At 39.5% G+C, this 16,201-nt stretch overlaps 1 protein-coding gene across 1 annotated transcript in view; it reads right to left on the bottom strand.

Annotated features, from left to right (window-relative positions):
- The window catches only part of LOC148729325 (uncharacterized), a 31,554-nt gene that overhangs the window by 9,416 nt on the left and 5,937 nt on the right, over positions 1 to 16,201 (bottom strand). The window contains exon 2 of the mRNA XM_088762630.1: positions 5,345 to 5,424. Coding sequence (XP_088618756.1) covers positions 5,345 to 5,424 — 80 coding nt within the window. The remainder of the gene's footprint in view (positions 1 to 5,344; positions 5,425 to 16,201) is intronic.

The raw sequence follows: 16,201 nt of genomic DNA on the forward strand, positions 1-16,201 counted from the left end.
TGATTGCTAGCCAATAATAACCATGAAAAATAATCGGAACAGTTTTTCGTGATGATGCAGTAGCAGGGGCGAATGACGGTCCAATTGACTTAGGGTCTGACATAAGCATGGTTGACGCATCTCTTGGGAAGTTGTTAAACATTGAAGGAACAGCAAGTAAGCGTTCTCTCACGACAGTGAACACAGTGGATGTCAAAGAAATGGGAATGAAAGTTGATTTCAAAATTACATCATTGGATGGTCAGAACGGCCATGTGATTACCATCACCTCTTCATGGACTGTAGAAGACGTTACCATTCCCCTAAAACAGAAAAAGTTGTCGAGATCTGTAAAACATGCACGATGCCCACACTTATAGGAAGTGTGTCTCCCTGAGGTAGATGTCCTCCGGACATCTGACCAAACTAAGTTGTCAAAGGAAGGAGGTTTCCATCTTACAAAGTTTGCGAGCGATAGCCGATAGGTATTGCAGTCTATTCCACCAGAGTTGAGAGTAAGTCCACTACTAGACTTGGATCTAGATCAGTTACTATTAGAGCGAGCATTGGGCGTGTACTGGCATGCGCAGTTTAACACCTTCAAGTTTAAAGCTGTGCAAGCAGGAAAACCGTTCACTAAGCAAGGTGTGCTTTCGATTGCAACTTCGCTGTTTGATTCGCTTTGATTGCGCCCTATGTGTTCTGATACATACATACATACATACATACATACATATAATTTTTGTTAAGGCAGGTCGGTTTGTGGCAACCCAAAGGCTGGTGTGGACCTGCCAGGAACTAAAAAGGAACTACTTAAATATATGGACAATTCTAAGGAAAAAGTAAAGAAATTTCAAGGGCTTAAAAGTATAAAAAATCCGTTTGCTTTGATGTTATCAACGGTGTACAAAGATGTTCTTAGAAATCTTGGTCCTGGAAGTTTTCAGAATGAATTTAATCGAAGTTTTCGAAAATGAATTTCATCGAAGGAACTGCGATTTGCATACGCACTGTTCCTCTATAACTACAACTACATATTCCCGTGCGGAATGACTTGGTATTCAGCATCGCTTCAATTGTTCCCTTGATTGTTCCATTGTTCCCGTATTGAAGTTAAGTAGTATTTTTAAATATCGAGGACGCAGAGGTGGTCAACGAATAAGACAACGAGAGATCCCTGTGCTTATTTCTTGTCGTTCAGATATTGCTCGTTCTAACTATATGATCTCTCGTACTCTGGTTAATGTTAACATTGATCAGCAAGAGTCAGGAAAGCAATTAAGATTATGCTGTCTAAATGCTAGATCACTGAAGAATAAATCTGTTCACTTTGTTTGTTACGTGGAGTCGTGTGCAGCAGATATTATTACCATCACTGAGACCTGGCTTACAGCTGACGATACTGCACATCGTGTTGAGATCACTCCTCCTGGATTCAAGTTTCTGGAGCAACCACGACCAGGTCGTATCGGGGGAGGAACTGCTATATTGCTCAGAGATAACATCAATGTAAATAAAGTTAATGCCGGTGATCGTAATTCTTTCGAGTTTTCAGAATGGATTATAAAGCATGGGTCTTTTACACTACGGACTATTATTATTTACCGTCCACCATATTCGACAAACCATCCAGTTATTATCAGAAAATTCATCGCGGAGTTCTCTACATATTTGGTATCCATTGTTATGTCGTCTGAACCGTTGCTGATAACCGGGGATTTCAACATACATGTCGATCAGCTGAGTGATCCAGATAGTGATATTTTTCTTGAGTTACTTGTATCTATGGGTTTCCTCCAACATGTGGATCAACCGACGCATCGGTCGGGTCACACCCTTGATTTGATTATCACTCGACAATGTGACGTTGTTCTGGCTAGTGCTCCCACGACTGACTACTTTCTATCAGACCATTGTTCTATCTTGTGATCTCAATGTTGAGAAACCGGCCTTACCAACAAAAACAATATCCTACAGGAAAATTAAAGATGTTGATCGGCAAATTTTACGTGATGAGTTGGCGGAAACTAAGTTGTGCCTGAATAGTCCTAACACCCTAGATGATCTTGTTGAATGTTATAATTCAACGCTTTCTTCACTTCTTGATCATCATGCTCCGCTGTTAACTAAGAGATTTAAAATCAGACCTCTTGTGCCCTGGTTTAATAATGATATTAAACAAGCGAGGAAGGAAAGGCGAAGGGCAGAAAAAAAATGGCGCCGAACTGGCTGTGCTTCTGATTTTTCGGAATTTAAATCTAAGAGGAACTACACCGCTTATCTTATGAATACTGCGCGTCGTGAATTTTTTAAGGAATTCATCGATAAGAACAGTTCCAGTCCGAGGGATTTGTTCACGGCAACTAAGAAACTACTGAAGCATGATCACGTTGTTCCTTTTCCACCATGAAATAATTTATTAACTCTTGCCAATGAGATGGGCACGTTCTTTATTGATAAGATCAGAACGATTTACGCTAAGCTTGATAAATTAACATCTTTAGCTTTATTAGAAGTTTTTAGCGATGATACTGAATCATGGTCTGGTGCTTTGATGGATCATTTTAAACTATTGTCAGAAGGAGATGTGCGTAAACTCATTGAAGGTTTTCCTAAGAAAAGTTGTATTTTGGATCCCATGCCAACGTCTTTGGTGATTAACTGTACTGACGTGCTTCTTCCAGTTATTACTAAAGTCATTAATCTGTCCCTGGAGTCTGGTTCGTTCGCATTAAACTGGAAATGTGCACTGGTTTATCCGTTATTAAAGAAGACCGGTCTTGATCTGGTATTTAAGAACTATAGGCCAGTCAGTAATCTTCAGTATGTGTCAAAACTTACTGAAAGAGCTGTCTTCAATCAGTTGCATGAACATATGATGGCAAATAGCATTTATCCCTTATTCCAGTCTGCATATAGAAAATACCACGGTGCTGAGACTGCATTACTGAGAGTAATGAATGATATTCTTTTAAAGATGAACTCCCAACATGTAACGTTATTGGTTCTATTGGATCTTAGCGCAGCATTTGACACAGTGTCCCATGATGTGTTGCTCGATCGTTTCCATAATGATGTTGGTTTACGTGGGAATGCTCTCAAATGGTTCCACTCCTATCTTTCTCAAAGCCAGCGGGTCTCTATACATGGTACTCTGTCCAATTAGCTTGAATTGGACTGTGGTGTTCCACAGGGCTCTTGCCTTGGACCTTTATTATTCATGGTTTATGCATCAAAGCTATTTGCTATCATAAAGAAACATCTTCCTAGTGTGCATTGCTTTGCTGATGATACGCAATTGTATCTTAGTTTCAAGTCTGATGATAAGTCTTGTCTTGATGAAGCTGTCAGTGCTATGAATAGATGTATTTGTGATTTAAGAAAATGGATGATTAGGGATAGGCTAATGATTAATGACGATAAAACTGAGTTGATCTTAATAGGAACTAGACAACAATTAGGTAAGATCAACGATGAATGGAATATTTCCGTAGGTGATTGTGATATTTATCCTAGTTAATGTGTTAGAAATCTCGGTGCATGGTTTGATAATAAGTTGTCAATGTCAACGCACGTTAATAAAATTTGTAATTCCGCGTTTTATCACCTACATAATATTAGGAGGATTAAGAATTATTTATCTCGCGATTCGTTATTAACGCTTATTCATGTTTTTATCACTAGTCGTTTAGACTATTGTAATGGACTTTTGTATGGCCTTCCTAAGTCGCAAATAGCCAAATTGCAACGTGTGCAGAAAGCTGCGGCTAGACTTGTACTGAGTTTAAGTAAGTATTCGCATATTTCTCCTACGCTTTGTCAACTTCACTGTTACCAGTATAACATCGTGTTCATTTTAAGATCATAATTTTAACATTTAAAGCTATCCATGGATGGGCGCCTATGTATATCATTGAACTAATTAAAATCAAGCCTACGTCTGTATATAATCTTAGATCAAATCAAAGTTTATTACTTGACCCTCCTAAGGGGAAAATGCTTGCCACGTTGGTGGACAGATCATTCTCTGCTGCTGCCCCGTACTTATGGAATGCTCTGCCAGCTGAATTACGTGATATTCAATCATTTTCCATTTTTTAAATGTAAGCTGAAAACTTATTTATTTCGTGCAGCTTTCTCAAAGTACCCTGTCTGACAATTACTTTTATTAGTATTACTAGTTAAGGTCCTTATTAAGATCCTTATTCCTAATTAAGATCCTTATTATGGATATTCCATATTATTCTTATTTTTAACATACATCTTTAATATTAATGTACATGTAATTAGTTTTATAAATTTGAATTTACTGTAGTATTCTAAGTTGTTAAGCGCTGTTGATCATTGAATGAAAAAAGCGCTCTAGAAGTTATTAAATTAAATTAAATTAAATTAAATTGGATTAAGTTGGATTTAGGTGAGTGGACTTAATATGATTGGCTACATTGGCTGTTCGATTACAGCAACTGTTCGATCACACTGTCCGATTTCAACTCTACATAATGATCAGTAAAAAATAAAGTACCTGATGCACTAATCACATTTGAGGAATTTGTAGTAGTCATGCTCTTTGCGGACTGACTCACGTCAACCCGTCGGCCCTGCACATACGCGTCAGTTTTTATTACAGTTTACTATGATTGCAAGGCGAGCGTGGCCGGACAAGTCATATGATAAAGTTACTTATGCTTGCCGGTCATGTAAAGGATTTAACCTTGGAGCATTCGTAAAGCGTAGGTTTATATAGCTTGCGTGCACGCGCTCATTGGCGCTGCGGCAGGAGCGGCGAGGCCCGTGCGATTTAAGCCGGCGAGAGATTGGCCAGATTTCTGTGAGTAGCCTTAAAAGTGTATACTATTTGAAAACAATTGGTAAAGACGGTCGAATTTTAAATACTTCAAGTGGTATTAGAAGAGAGGGAAAGACGTTTTCTGATAAAATGATAGGGAAGCTCACATGCATAAGAGATATTGAGTGTTGGAAGAGATGCACAACTTTTTTGTTCCAAAAGGGAATCTATAGAGAGTAATGATTTAACTTACGAATGCAATCGACAAGAAAGAGAATTAACCCGAGGCTTACCTGACCGAAAAAAAAAAAAGGAGTGTGTCATGAAGTTCTGTTGGCTTCTGTTGCCACATGTACAATTGATCCCCGGTTTCACGGTCGTTAATCAAGCCCCTCTAAGTCAAAATTGATAGGTCGATATACTTAATTACAAGGATATGGCATGCAAGGAAATATTAAAAAAGAGATCTACTTTTTGCGACGTGTAATTCTTAATCTAGATTCCATAAGGTTACAAATGGTATATTTTAGTGGCTTGAAAAAAATCTAAAAATCATACCAATAACATTTCTCTTACCAAAGTGCTCGTCTGGCTCAGGTGGTAATATATATTTTTCCCCATTTGGCTCAGTCTCTACGAAGAAGTCCATGGGTTTCCTAAAAAATTAAAAAGCAATCAAACTAAAATATTATTGGAATTTACAGTGGAAAAGAGAAATACATTATTCGCATGGAAACGAACATTCAAGAGGTGTAATGATCATTACAAAAGAAGGGCTTGGTTTAAAAATAATTGAGTTCCAACAAGACCATGGAGGTCCCTTCATTATTTTCAATACGATAAAACAAGATTCCATTTATGTGCCTAACAAAGTGTAGGACCTGAAAGATTTTATTTATCAAAAGGAAATCGACTCCCTTTTACTCATTCGTGGTGATTTTAACGTCGCACCAAATCCATGTATCGACTGCTGGAGGAAAACCAGTGCAAAAAGAATAGTTTAGCCAAATCAAGGAGCTTTGTTTTACAGCCCATTTGATGAACGTTTGGAGAATTGCCAAACAATTCACGTGGAGTGAGAAAACTCCTTTCCTAGAAAGGAGCTCATTGGATTTTTGGTTAATTAGTGACTGCTTACAAGACGATGTTTAAATACGTTAATTAAAGTAGCAATTAACACTGACTACGCCGCAATCATCCTTAGAATGGCAAGCATTGAATACCATCAACATGGTCCATCAAATTGGAGATTCAAAGCCAGTCGACTCCTTAACGACCTTAATTACATCAAAGTGATCAACCACGCCTATACCCAAAACGGGAAATTTAAATTCCAATAAGTTAATGATAAAAGAGTCCTATAGGGCATTATAAAATATATATGGAGCTAAAAGAACAACAACAACAACAACAATTTAACATTTATATAGCGCAAACTACTATATAGATAATCAGTCGCGCTTTACAATCAGTTAAGGTGAGATCGGACGTCAGAATTCATCAGGCGCAATATGCAGCCACTTCAGTCCATGTATTGATCTCACCTTCCCTCTCCAATTCACCCTAGATTAGACACTACACAAAGATAGACCACAACACCGGGCACTACGTGCCCTACTCTTTTCTTTAACGTCCCACAATTTTTATCACATATAAGGGCTTGTGAGACGGGACCTCCATTTATCGTCCCTATCCGAGAAGACTAGAAAGTCTAACCATTTGCAAATATTATTACAAAGGCAGCACTTTCTTCTCAGTTATTTAAAGACCCTGAGTGTTGGTCCGGCCGGAGTCGAACTCTCGACCTCCCGTACAACAGTCCAGCGCTATACCAACTGAGCTAACCGGGAGGCGGAAAAACAAAATGGAAATGGAAAAGAAATGGAAAAACAAAATTATTAGAACATTTCGAGAAACGGTGTGCTTCTGATTCGCGTGAAAGAAATGTCTCGGCTTTGCAAGTCAATTATTGCCCCCATTGCTTCTCAATCTTTTTGTAAGGAATAGCCAAACTCACAACTATGATACCAGAACAGCCAGTAATTATCGAACGCATCTGTGCCGTACAAATCTCAAGCAATTCTCTACCAAGGTCCTAAAATTTGGAACTCTCCCCCTATTTCAGTCACTCGTTCATCAAACTTTCTCAGCTTTAAGACGAAATTGCAAGCGTTTTTACTTATAAAATCACTGAATTGGCCAAGTCACACATTCGCAGCACTTTTTATCTACTTGATTGATTATTGTAAATGAGGTGGCTCTCTCATAAGCCCGGTGGCTTCTTGGGTCTACTCGCCTTCTAGCCGTTATCGCTGTAATTAAATATTTTTATTGTTGAAATAAGGCAAATAAAAGATAATGATGATGATTAAAGTCAAACACGAGCATTTGAATGACCACATTACAAAAGGTTTTGTTGTGTGGCCAAGAGTTCAATGGCTCAAGTAAGGTGAAAGAATCATCAATAATTCTTCAATTTGATGAAGCTAAATAAATCGAAAAGTACTGTGAGAAGGATTTATAAAAGCGATTGCAACTGACACGTCAGCCCAAAACGCTTCTCTAAGAACTCAGTTATTTCTACTCCAGTGCTAAACAATCACAGAGTTGTGCTGAAATTAGCAACGAATTTCTCTCTCCAGCAAATATCCCAAACTTTTCCAATGAAGAGCGTAGTAAATGCGAAGGCTAACATAGTGCGCGTCCAGAAAAGCTCTCTCAAGGAGGAGATAAGAAGCTCTTTAAGGGACACAATGAAATTCTCTTTGAAACACGGTGGCGTCTGTCCTGTCACCTGGGAGCAAGCTGCAGAAGATTGCTCCGCCTGGGGCACTCTGGTTCATTCTGATGTCGTGACGTAGGCAGCGAGGTGTGTGTAGAGAGCGGTAGAAGAAAACCCAACCACTACAATGCAGATCATTTCCTAGGCTCAACCTGGCCAAACCCCAGCAATCCGTGTCCGCATTGGACTTTTCGGTCGTCTTCGCACCCACAACGCCCAGTAATAAATGAAGTCGTGGTCACCTTCGCCAACGAAGGACGAGCATCATCCTCAATGAGATAATATTGATTGATCCATAATCTCAACTTTCCTGTAACTATCAAGCTTGGGTGGCTAACTACGGCTTCTCATTGTTAAAATGATGCGTAAATGCGCGGCCATTCTGCTTGCCTTTGGCAGATGTACACGCGCTTTCGCAAAAATAGCACTAATAAACATGACAATAAATAATGCTAAATGTCATAATCCTACGCTGGTGATAAATAAAGGTGATACATACATGTAACATAAATCAACTTTATTATTTTCCGGTAAGAGCAGAGCCGCATCAAGGGAGGAGAAGAGGCGCAGAGCCGAATAAGGCCCGGCCCCCCCCCCCCCCCCCCCGATGCGGCCCGCCCAAGCCGCCAGACATATGGATGGAGAAGGGAAGAATCGGGTGCAGGATGAAGGAATGTTCTTGGTGAGAAGATGGGCCACGGACAAACGACGTGCTAAAGGCTGGGAAATGTACAGGAGCACGGCGTCGGAAGACCAGTCGCTTTGAAGGCTGATAAGTTCAACAGGCGCACCACAATGGAAGGCGAAGGTTGCTCCACGACGAAAGCTATGACCAGAAAGCAACGTGTGAACAGTACAAAGGCGAACTAAAATTGATATATTGGATAAACGTATTTCAACCAGAGTCAATCATTAACCATCTGGCGCTCCGCATTCTAATGGCATTGGACAGAGTCCAATACCTCACATCTTTGTCATATTTTTAAGAAATACGCGACAAGACTACAGCTCTTGAATGATTATCTAGTTTTATATAAACGAATAATAATGGTTTGAGCCGCACACTAAGGCATGAAGATATAAATGGAGAGGACGACATCCTCGTTCAATGTCTAAATGTATCGTGCACAGACTATTCGAATTCACGAAACGGACATAAAACCAATCACTATCCACTAGAGGGAACGAGTTTGTAAAGGAGAAGTTTCTTTGTACGTAACGCTCTCTCCAGTACCTCAGCGCAGAAGAGCTACCACTGACATCAAACACGAGTTCTCAACGAGTCGTTCCTAGGTCTATTCAATCACTGGGATCCGGCTATCTCCTCACTAATTGTATTATATGTGTTAATGAATATGCGATAAGGTAAATTTACAAAACTTTCGTGTACTTTTTATCCATTCATTTTAACCTTTCACGCGCCAGTTAGGTTGCATGATTACGGACCAGTTTTAAGATGCCAAGACCAATCAAGCGCATTGAAACCGACCGTAACAGATGTTACTAAAAACGAAGAACGGGGAATGAGAAATGAAGAGAACGAACGGAGAACGGAGAACATCCGGTAATGGGCACGAGGCAGCGTGTATGGGAAACGGGAAAAGAGAAAATGGGTAATTAGGAATGGCAATTTGGGACCGAAAGTATAGCAGCAATCCACAAATCATATTGTTGGATGAGAAAACGAAGGAAGAGGAATCGTGGAAGGGATAACGAGTAACGTTAAAGTCGCCTAAAGTCGTTAATGATAGAGCAATATGATAAGGGTTCCACCCTTTTCGATTGACCCTTTCCGATCATAAGGATCAGAGGAAAAGGCATGGTAACTGAATCTTCACATTATGTTCATGCACAAGATAGTGCAGTAAATGGTTTGAACCCGGGGGTAAGATGTGAAGGTGTAGTCTGATCGTCCGGGTGAGTGTAGTCCTGAGAAGGACTGTTGTCGGTGGTAGTGACTGACGTTTCGACAACCTGTGCAGAAGTCATCATCAGAGTCAAGTGAATGATTGTTGTCAGTAGAATGATTGTTGTCAGCACAAGATAGTGTACTCTCAGAGTGCCTCACCTCTTGCAGACGTAAATATGGGTACTGTTTGAGGGGGGGGGGATAACCCTACTCTCGACTACGAGCAATGGCTTCCACATACACGGAAACCTCATATTATAATGGTCATGCACCTGTCTAGCTCCTGTGTTGGCTTAAGTAATTCCAACATGAAGACAATACTGATGTAGGAGATATGACGATGAGCTCTCTTCCTTTTTCTTTCTCTAGCAACTACCTGCTTAAAGTGAGTTGCTATCTTGTATTCAATTGTGGAAAAGTTGATGAAAGGGTTGGCACTGTGTATTATAATTAGAAAATAATAAATATAAAAATATGATTGATCACAAGAAAAATGATGACAAGTGACTGTAATAATTTTTTTATTATTATTGGATTAACAACAAAAAAAAGGTTATCTTGGAGAAAGGCTTAATTATTGCTACCTACTTTTACATTGAGCAGAAAAAAAACATGATCAAAAGTCAACTGAACTGAAACCAAAGTTTGAACACTTTACTTTCCCTGAATAAAAGAGTGACAAAAATGGGCCATTTCTCCATAAATCTGCACTAGCTCCCTAACCAAATCTATATGTTTGAACTTTGTAATTTCACGAAACCTTCTAAAGGCATAAATCTTTATAATTATCTATCGTAAGATTTTGATAGTCATAAAGCATCATCCATCGTGGCGGTCGGTCGCTGCTTAAGGCTCTCTGCAAACTTATGTGTTTTTCACTCTTTTGAAAGCTACAAGGTCTCATATTTACGGAAGAGCCCTTTGCTTAACGACAGAGAGATATATTTTGCATCCCAAATGAACTGCAGGACTAAAGTTACGGGTGCTTCATTTCATAGAAACGAGTCGACCCGAAGGCAAGAGTCTAATAGACGGCTGAAGAGTGTAATGCTCTGTAAGCTTTTTCATCGTGCCTGTTTTGCATTAGCTCTTATTGCTCTCGCAAATTAACAACAAAACTTTTGACGTACTAACTTTGTCCGAGACTTGGCTGGATTCTTCTACAAGTGATGCAGAAATGAACTCCCTGGATTTGTGTACATAAGGCAAGATCGATATGGTGGAGTTGCCATATGCGTTCGAGAAGATTTGGCGTTCGTTTTCGGAACGATATCAATACTGGTGGTCTGGAATGTTTATGGCCATGGATTGAATTAATTGAAGACAAATGCAAACCAATGCTATCGTGTTGCGCCCATAGAGTACCAGATACACAAACCAATCCTTTATTTCGTTTCTGCGAGATAGTATGCTAGGCCGTTGATCTTGAAAATCGGATGTAGTCATTTTAGGAGATCTTAACGTTAATTTGATGCTAAATTCAAATTTTCCTGAGAAAGATAAACGAGAACTTCTCAAATTTTCGCGCGCTTTTGATTTGACTCAGCTAATAAATGAGCCCACTTGAATATCTGACACCTCGCGGAGCTGCTTGATTTGATTTTTGTCACTGATGAACATCGTATTGTTAAATCTGGTGTTATTCCGGTTCCGCTGAGTGACCATTACCTGGTATTTTGCATTTTGAAGGCCGGTGTTTAAATAAAAGTTCAACCAAGAATGTTTGAGAACCGCTCTTATACGAATTTCGAAGCGATTTTATTTCATGAAAATCTTGAGAATATGTATATCTTATTAGACGTTTTGTTTTGTAGTATCGCTGAGTATTTTTTACGAGTTATGCCGTATAAAATACAAACAACGAGTAAAAATACTCAGGAGCGTGATCGTCTGCAACATCTGAATAGGTGGTTTGCACGTTACGTCATTGCCGCTATGTTGGTGGACTTAAACAATCGATATCTCATTATCTTCTTTTGTTCGTCCACCAGTATTTGTTCCTTTCACCATTGTTACCTGTGTTTCTAGAGATTGGTTGCAAACCACCTATTGAATTTTTTCCAAGTAAGTGAAGTGTCATCAATAATGTTTTCATTCTCGACAATGTGCCAGGGAATATTTCATTTGATCTTTTTCAATAATAAACATCGCATTGTTAAATCTGGTGTTATTCCGGTACCGCAATGAATTTAGACTTGGTGTTCAAAATGCGATCGGATATGACGCATTGAACATTTCCTGAGGTCAAGTTCCGATTGCAAACTTCGTTTATAGCTTTCCACATTTTATTATGATCCCCTTTGGCTTCCTAAATCATATCACAATAATATTTTCGTCTTGGTAGATTTTACTAAGCACTTCACCTTGTTCCTCGACTTCCTATAAGTGTTCTAGTGACTGACTAACTTTGATTTACGTGCATTTGCTTTGAATACTTTTTGTGCATCTGTAGGCAGGCGCCTGGCTGTCATAAAAGGGAATACCAGGTCGAATCGTAACGTAGTCTTAGAGCAACCGTTATCTCGGCTCCGCTAAACCGAGTTACAGGAATAGTTCGTGCTTCAGCAGCTTACGGCTTGGACGAAATCAGTGCGAGACTGCTCAAGACCTCTGCTTACACGATCATACCATTTATCACAAAGCTATTGAGTTTTTGGATTCGTACTGGCACATTTCCTAAATTGTGGAAATGCTCAAAAATCACAGCTTTGTTTAAATCGGGAAACCTGACAAATGCGTCGAACTATCGACCTATTTCTATCCTACCTACACTCAGTAAAATTCTTGAGAAAGCTGTACATTAAGAATTATACCAGTACTTAGTTACCAACAATCTACTTACGAGGAAACAAAATAACCCGGATATATCAACAAAGTTGAAGTGGTAAATTGGCCACCGTAACAATTACAAAAGCTGACGTTTCGAGCGTTAGCCCTTCGTCGGAGCGACTAGAGGAATTGTGGGTTGTGTGTGCTTTTAAAGGCAGAGAATGGAGCTACGTTATCGGTGGGAGCATGGCAACAAGAAAAACAAGAATAAATTAGTGGAATGAAAAGCGTTCGTTGATCCCTGTGGGATTTAGACTGCCGGTTTGAAAGATGAGCTTTTGTTCAAGATTTTTACGGCTTTCCGTGCTACCTAAGTGTAAGGAAAGACCGCAGATTGCCATATGTTGCTTAGAATGATTAGGTAAATTAAAATGTCTAGCGACTGGTTTCGATGTGTCCTTGTCATTCTTTTCCACGTCTCGAAGGTGTTCTCGGAATCGGTCACCTAGTCTTCTGCCTGTTTCGCCGATGTATATCTTTTTGCAATAAGTGCAAGTTATGCAATAGATTACATTGGCGGAGGTGCACGTGAAGTGATCGGTGATCTTAATGGATCGGTTAGTTCCCGATATTTTATCAGTGTTGTGAATGAAAGGAAACGTTTCGCATCGTGCACGAGCGCATTTAAAAGTGCCTGGTTGGTCATTAGTCTGAAAAGAACTTCTGATCAAAAATTACCTATGTTTTTGTCGCGTTTGAATGAAATGAGCGGAGGCTGCGAAAAGATAGTGCTTGTCTCTGGATCGTTTTGAAGTAATTTAAAGTTTTTAAGAATGATGGATTTACGGGGAAACAGTTCGGATTCAGGAACGGGCTTTCTACTGAATCTGGATTGACATCTTTTGCTGATGAAGTTTCATTAAATGCAGAACAAGGTAAAGTATGTGGGGCCGTGTTTTTGGATTTAACCAAGGCCTTCGTCACCGTGGACCACGGGATTCTGTTACGCGAGCTCTCTGAGACTGGTTTATGCGAGAACTCGCTTCGGTGGTTTCGCTCTTACATCACTAATAGGAAACAGCGCAAATGTTGTGGGAGCGAGTTGTCCGACGAGTTGGCAGTCACCCACGGGGTTCCTCAGGGAAGTATTTTGGGCCCCTTGTTATTTGCCATCTACATCAACGATTTTCCAAGCGTCTTTGGTGTCTGTTAGGCGTCTCTCTATGCAGACGACACGGCGATCCACGTCCTCCCAGGAGTCGACTGACTGGCTCAATCTAGACCTCCTGGCGCTGGCTAAATGGCTAAGTGAACATTAATTAACACTGAACTGATCTGGACAAAACCAAATGCATGATCATAGGCAGCAGCAGGAAAATAGAAACAAAGCAGCTCTAACTCAGTGTGTCAATTTTTAACCATTACGTGAACAATGTCAGTTGTTTTAAATATCTTTGAATTTTGATATCGTCTGATTTTACTTGGACTAATCATGTCGAATACATTGCAGGGAAATTAACCAAAGGCATGGGCTACTCAAGCGTGTTAAGCATTTATTACCGTTAAGGGCGCACATCCTTTTATGAAAGTCTTGTCATGCCCTTATTTGAGTACGCAGATCTAGTTTAGGGTGACAAGCACAATGTAACTTTAATGTTTAGCCTAGAAGTTTTGCAAAATAAGGCAGTATTCATTTGCGTCGCATGCATTAGCGAATCTGAAGTGGATACCGTTGGAGAAAAGGCGTTTCCAGCGAAGATGTGTTCCTGTAGACAGTGTCTATATGGATTTATAAACCATGAATTGACTTTAGTAACAGCAACAGCAACATAACTACAACACAAGAAATAAAGTCAATCTTAGACTCCCCAGCGTGAGGGAGAACTGGGGAAAACAAAGAACCGCATATATATCATGCTGTAAATGGCTTAAATTCACTTAGCCAGGTAGTAAGAGAATCTACTAATGTAATGCAAAACATTTTTTAACAAAATTGTAGATAACCCACTTGATGTTCTGCACCCTCTTATTCCTTCCAATGAGAGACCAACTAAGGACCTCAGGAAGGCTAGACCATATCGTATAAAGCCATGTAAGACCAATAGGTGTCGTGACACTTTTATCAACAAATGTGTAGTTTTTTTTAGCAATTCAACCGCGCTAATTCTAAAATTTTATATTCGTAGTCGTAGTCGCAGGATTCTTATTGTAAGCATGCAAGTAATTTTGTAATTATATTTATAAAATTTCCCCTTCTATTCATCGTAAACCTTAGCAATTCAGTCCATGCTGCTATTAAGGTATTGAATAAACCATTCTTTTCCTTCTTCTTCTTCTTCTTATTCTTCTTCTTCTTCTTAATACATTCAAGCGACATGTTTTTTTTTAACATTTTAATTTACTGGTAATTTTTTTCTTTTTTTTATGTATATAGTTTAGTCTTAATCTTCGAGTTCCTTCTCGAGAACCACTTTTTGTGAAAAAATTTCCTCAATATAAATCATTATTGTAGTATTTTTGTACATTTTATCTTTATCAGTTTGATGATTAACATACGAGTATGAGCTCCTGCTATGATCTTCTATGCCCAGAAAAGCCTTTTACCGTAAACATGGCTGCCAGGCCAATATTGTTCCGTGACTAAAGTGCACGTGTGAACATTACGCGCGCACCTGCACTAACTACATATTGACAAAATCAAGAGATTTGGAGAAACCGAGGAACCGAGGAGGAACTGTGAGCAACAACTTCAATGGAAATACCACTCACGTACTTTTTCCTCGAGAAGCAGGTTATCATTCTGGCCTGCAATCTTTACGAACCACACCCACAGAAACAGTCCACCTTGTGTCTATTGACTGGCTACCTGCTTTTATTATCCAACTACACCTAGACGAGTACAAATATAACGCGGTATTTGTACTCGTCTATTGTAGAGTACCGGTTAAACAGGTTTTCTCGCATCGCGCAAGCGAAGAATTGGATTTGAGTTCCAAAAAAAAAAGAAAGTGGTGGACAATAGGCTCTTTGCAGCTGGAGGTCACGTGCTTGGATACTGCATTGCAACACAAAACTGGAGAGCAAGCGCTCCAGTAAACAAACTCTCGCTCCGATGAAGGGCTAACGCTCGAAACGTCAGCTTTTGTAATCGTTACGGTGGCCAATTTGCCACTTGAACTTTGTTGATATATCCAAGTTAAACTCTCGTGAGGTCAAGCATATCTGGCTTCAGACAATAGTTTTCTGTTCATTACGCTCAATCCTTTTGAAATATCCACAAAAACTGTAAGATACTTACTAAATCTCTCGTTCGGACTCGATTTTTGGATGGAAAGCACGATAATTTTCTCGAAATCGTGAAAAAACTGTCACCAACAACCTGCTCGACGGCTAAGAAACATGGCGGCTTCGCAAGGTATGTACTTCAAAAAATATACTTTTTTCTGCTTTTTTTTCAGTTATTGGACTTATAAAGTCTATGAAAATAAAACATTAGATCGAAAATAGCAATCGAGTGGAATTTTACGTCATTTTACGCTCGATTTCTTACGATATTATGAGAGTAATTATGCGTTTTACATTGAGACTAAACGCAATGCTAAAATTCACTGTAGATTTGGAAACTACCGACGAGCCATCAGACCCGAAGAAGAAATCTTCGTACCTTGTTGTGTTCCCTTGTGTAACGTGGATTCTAAATATCATCCTGAATTAAAGTTACACCGCTTACCTGGCCGGGCAAAGGATGACCAAATGCGCATGGCTTTGTTGTAGTCTAGACAGAAAAGTTTATGATCTTGGTGCAGTAAAATGGTCAGAATCCATTTGGCTTGTTAAAAATAAAAGTTGTCAAAGAAGGTGAAACTTCATTTGACAATTTCAGACATCTAACTAAGGACCAGAACACTAACCAGTACAAACTGAAGACAACAGACATTCATTACTACCAGATTCAGTGCCAGCTTGGACTCAC

This window comes from Stylophora pistillata, chromosome 6, assembly GCF_964205215.1.
Source record: "Stylophora pistillata chromosome 6, jaStyPist1.2, whole genome shotgun sequence".
In the NCBI taxonomy this organism is placed as follows: Eukaryota; Metazoa; Cnidaria; class Anthozoa; order Scleractinia; family Pocilloporidae; genus Stylophora; species Stylophora pistillata.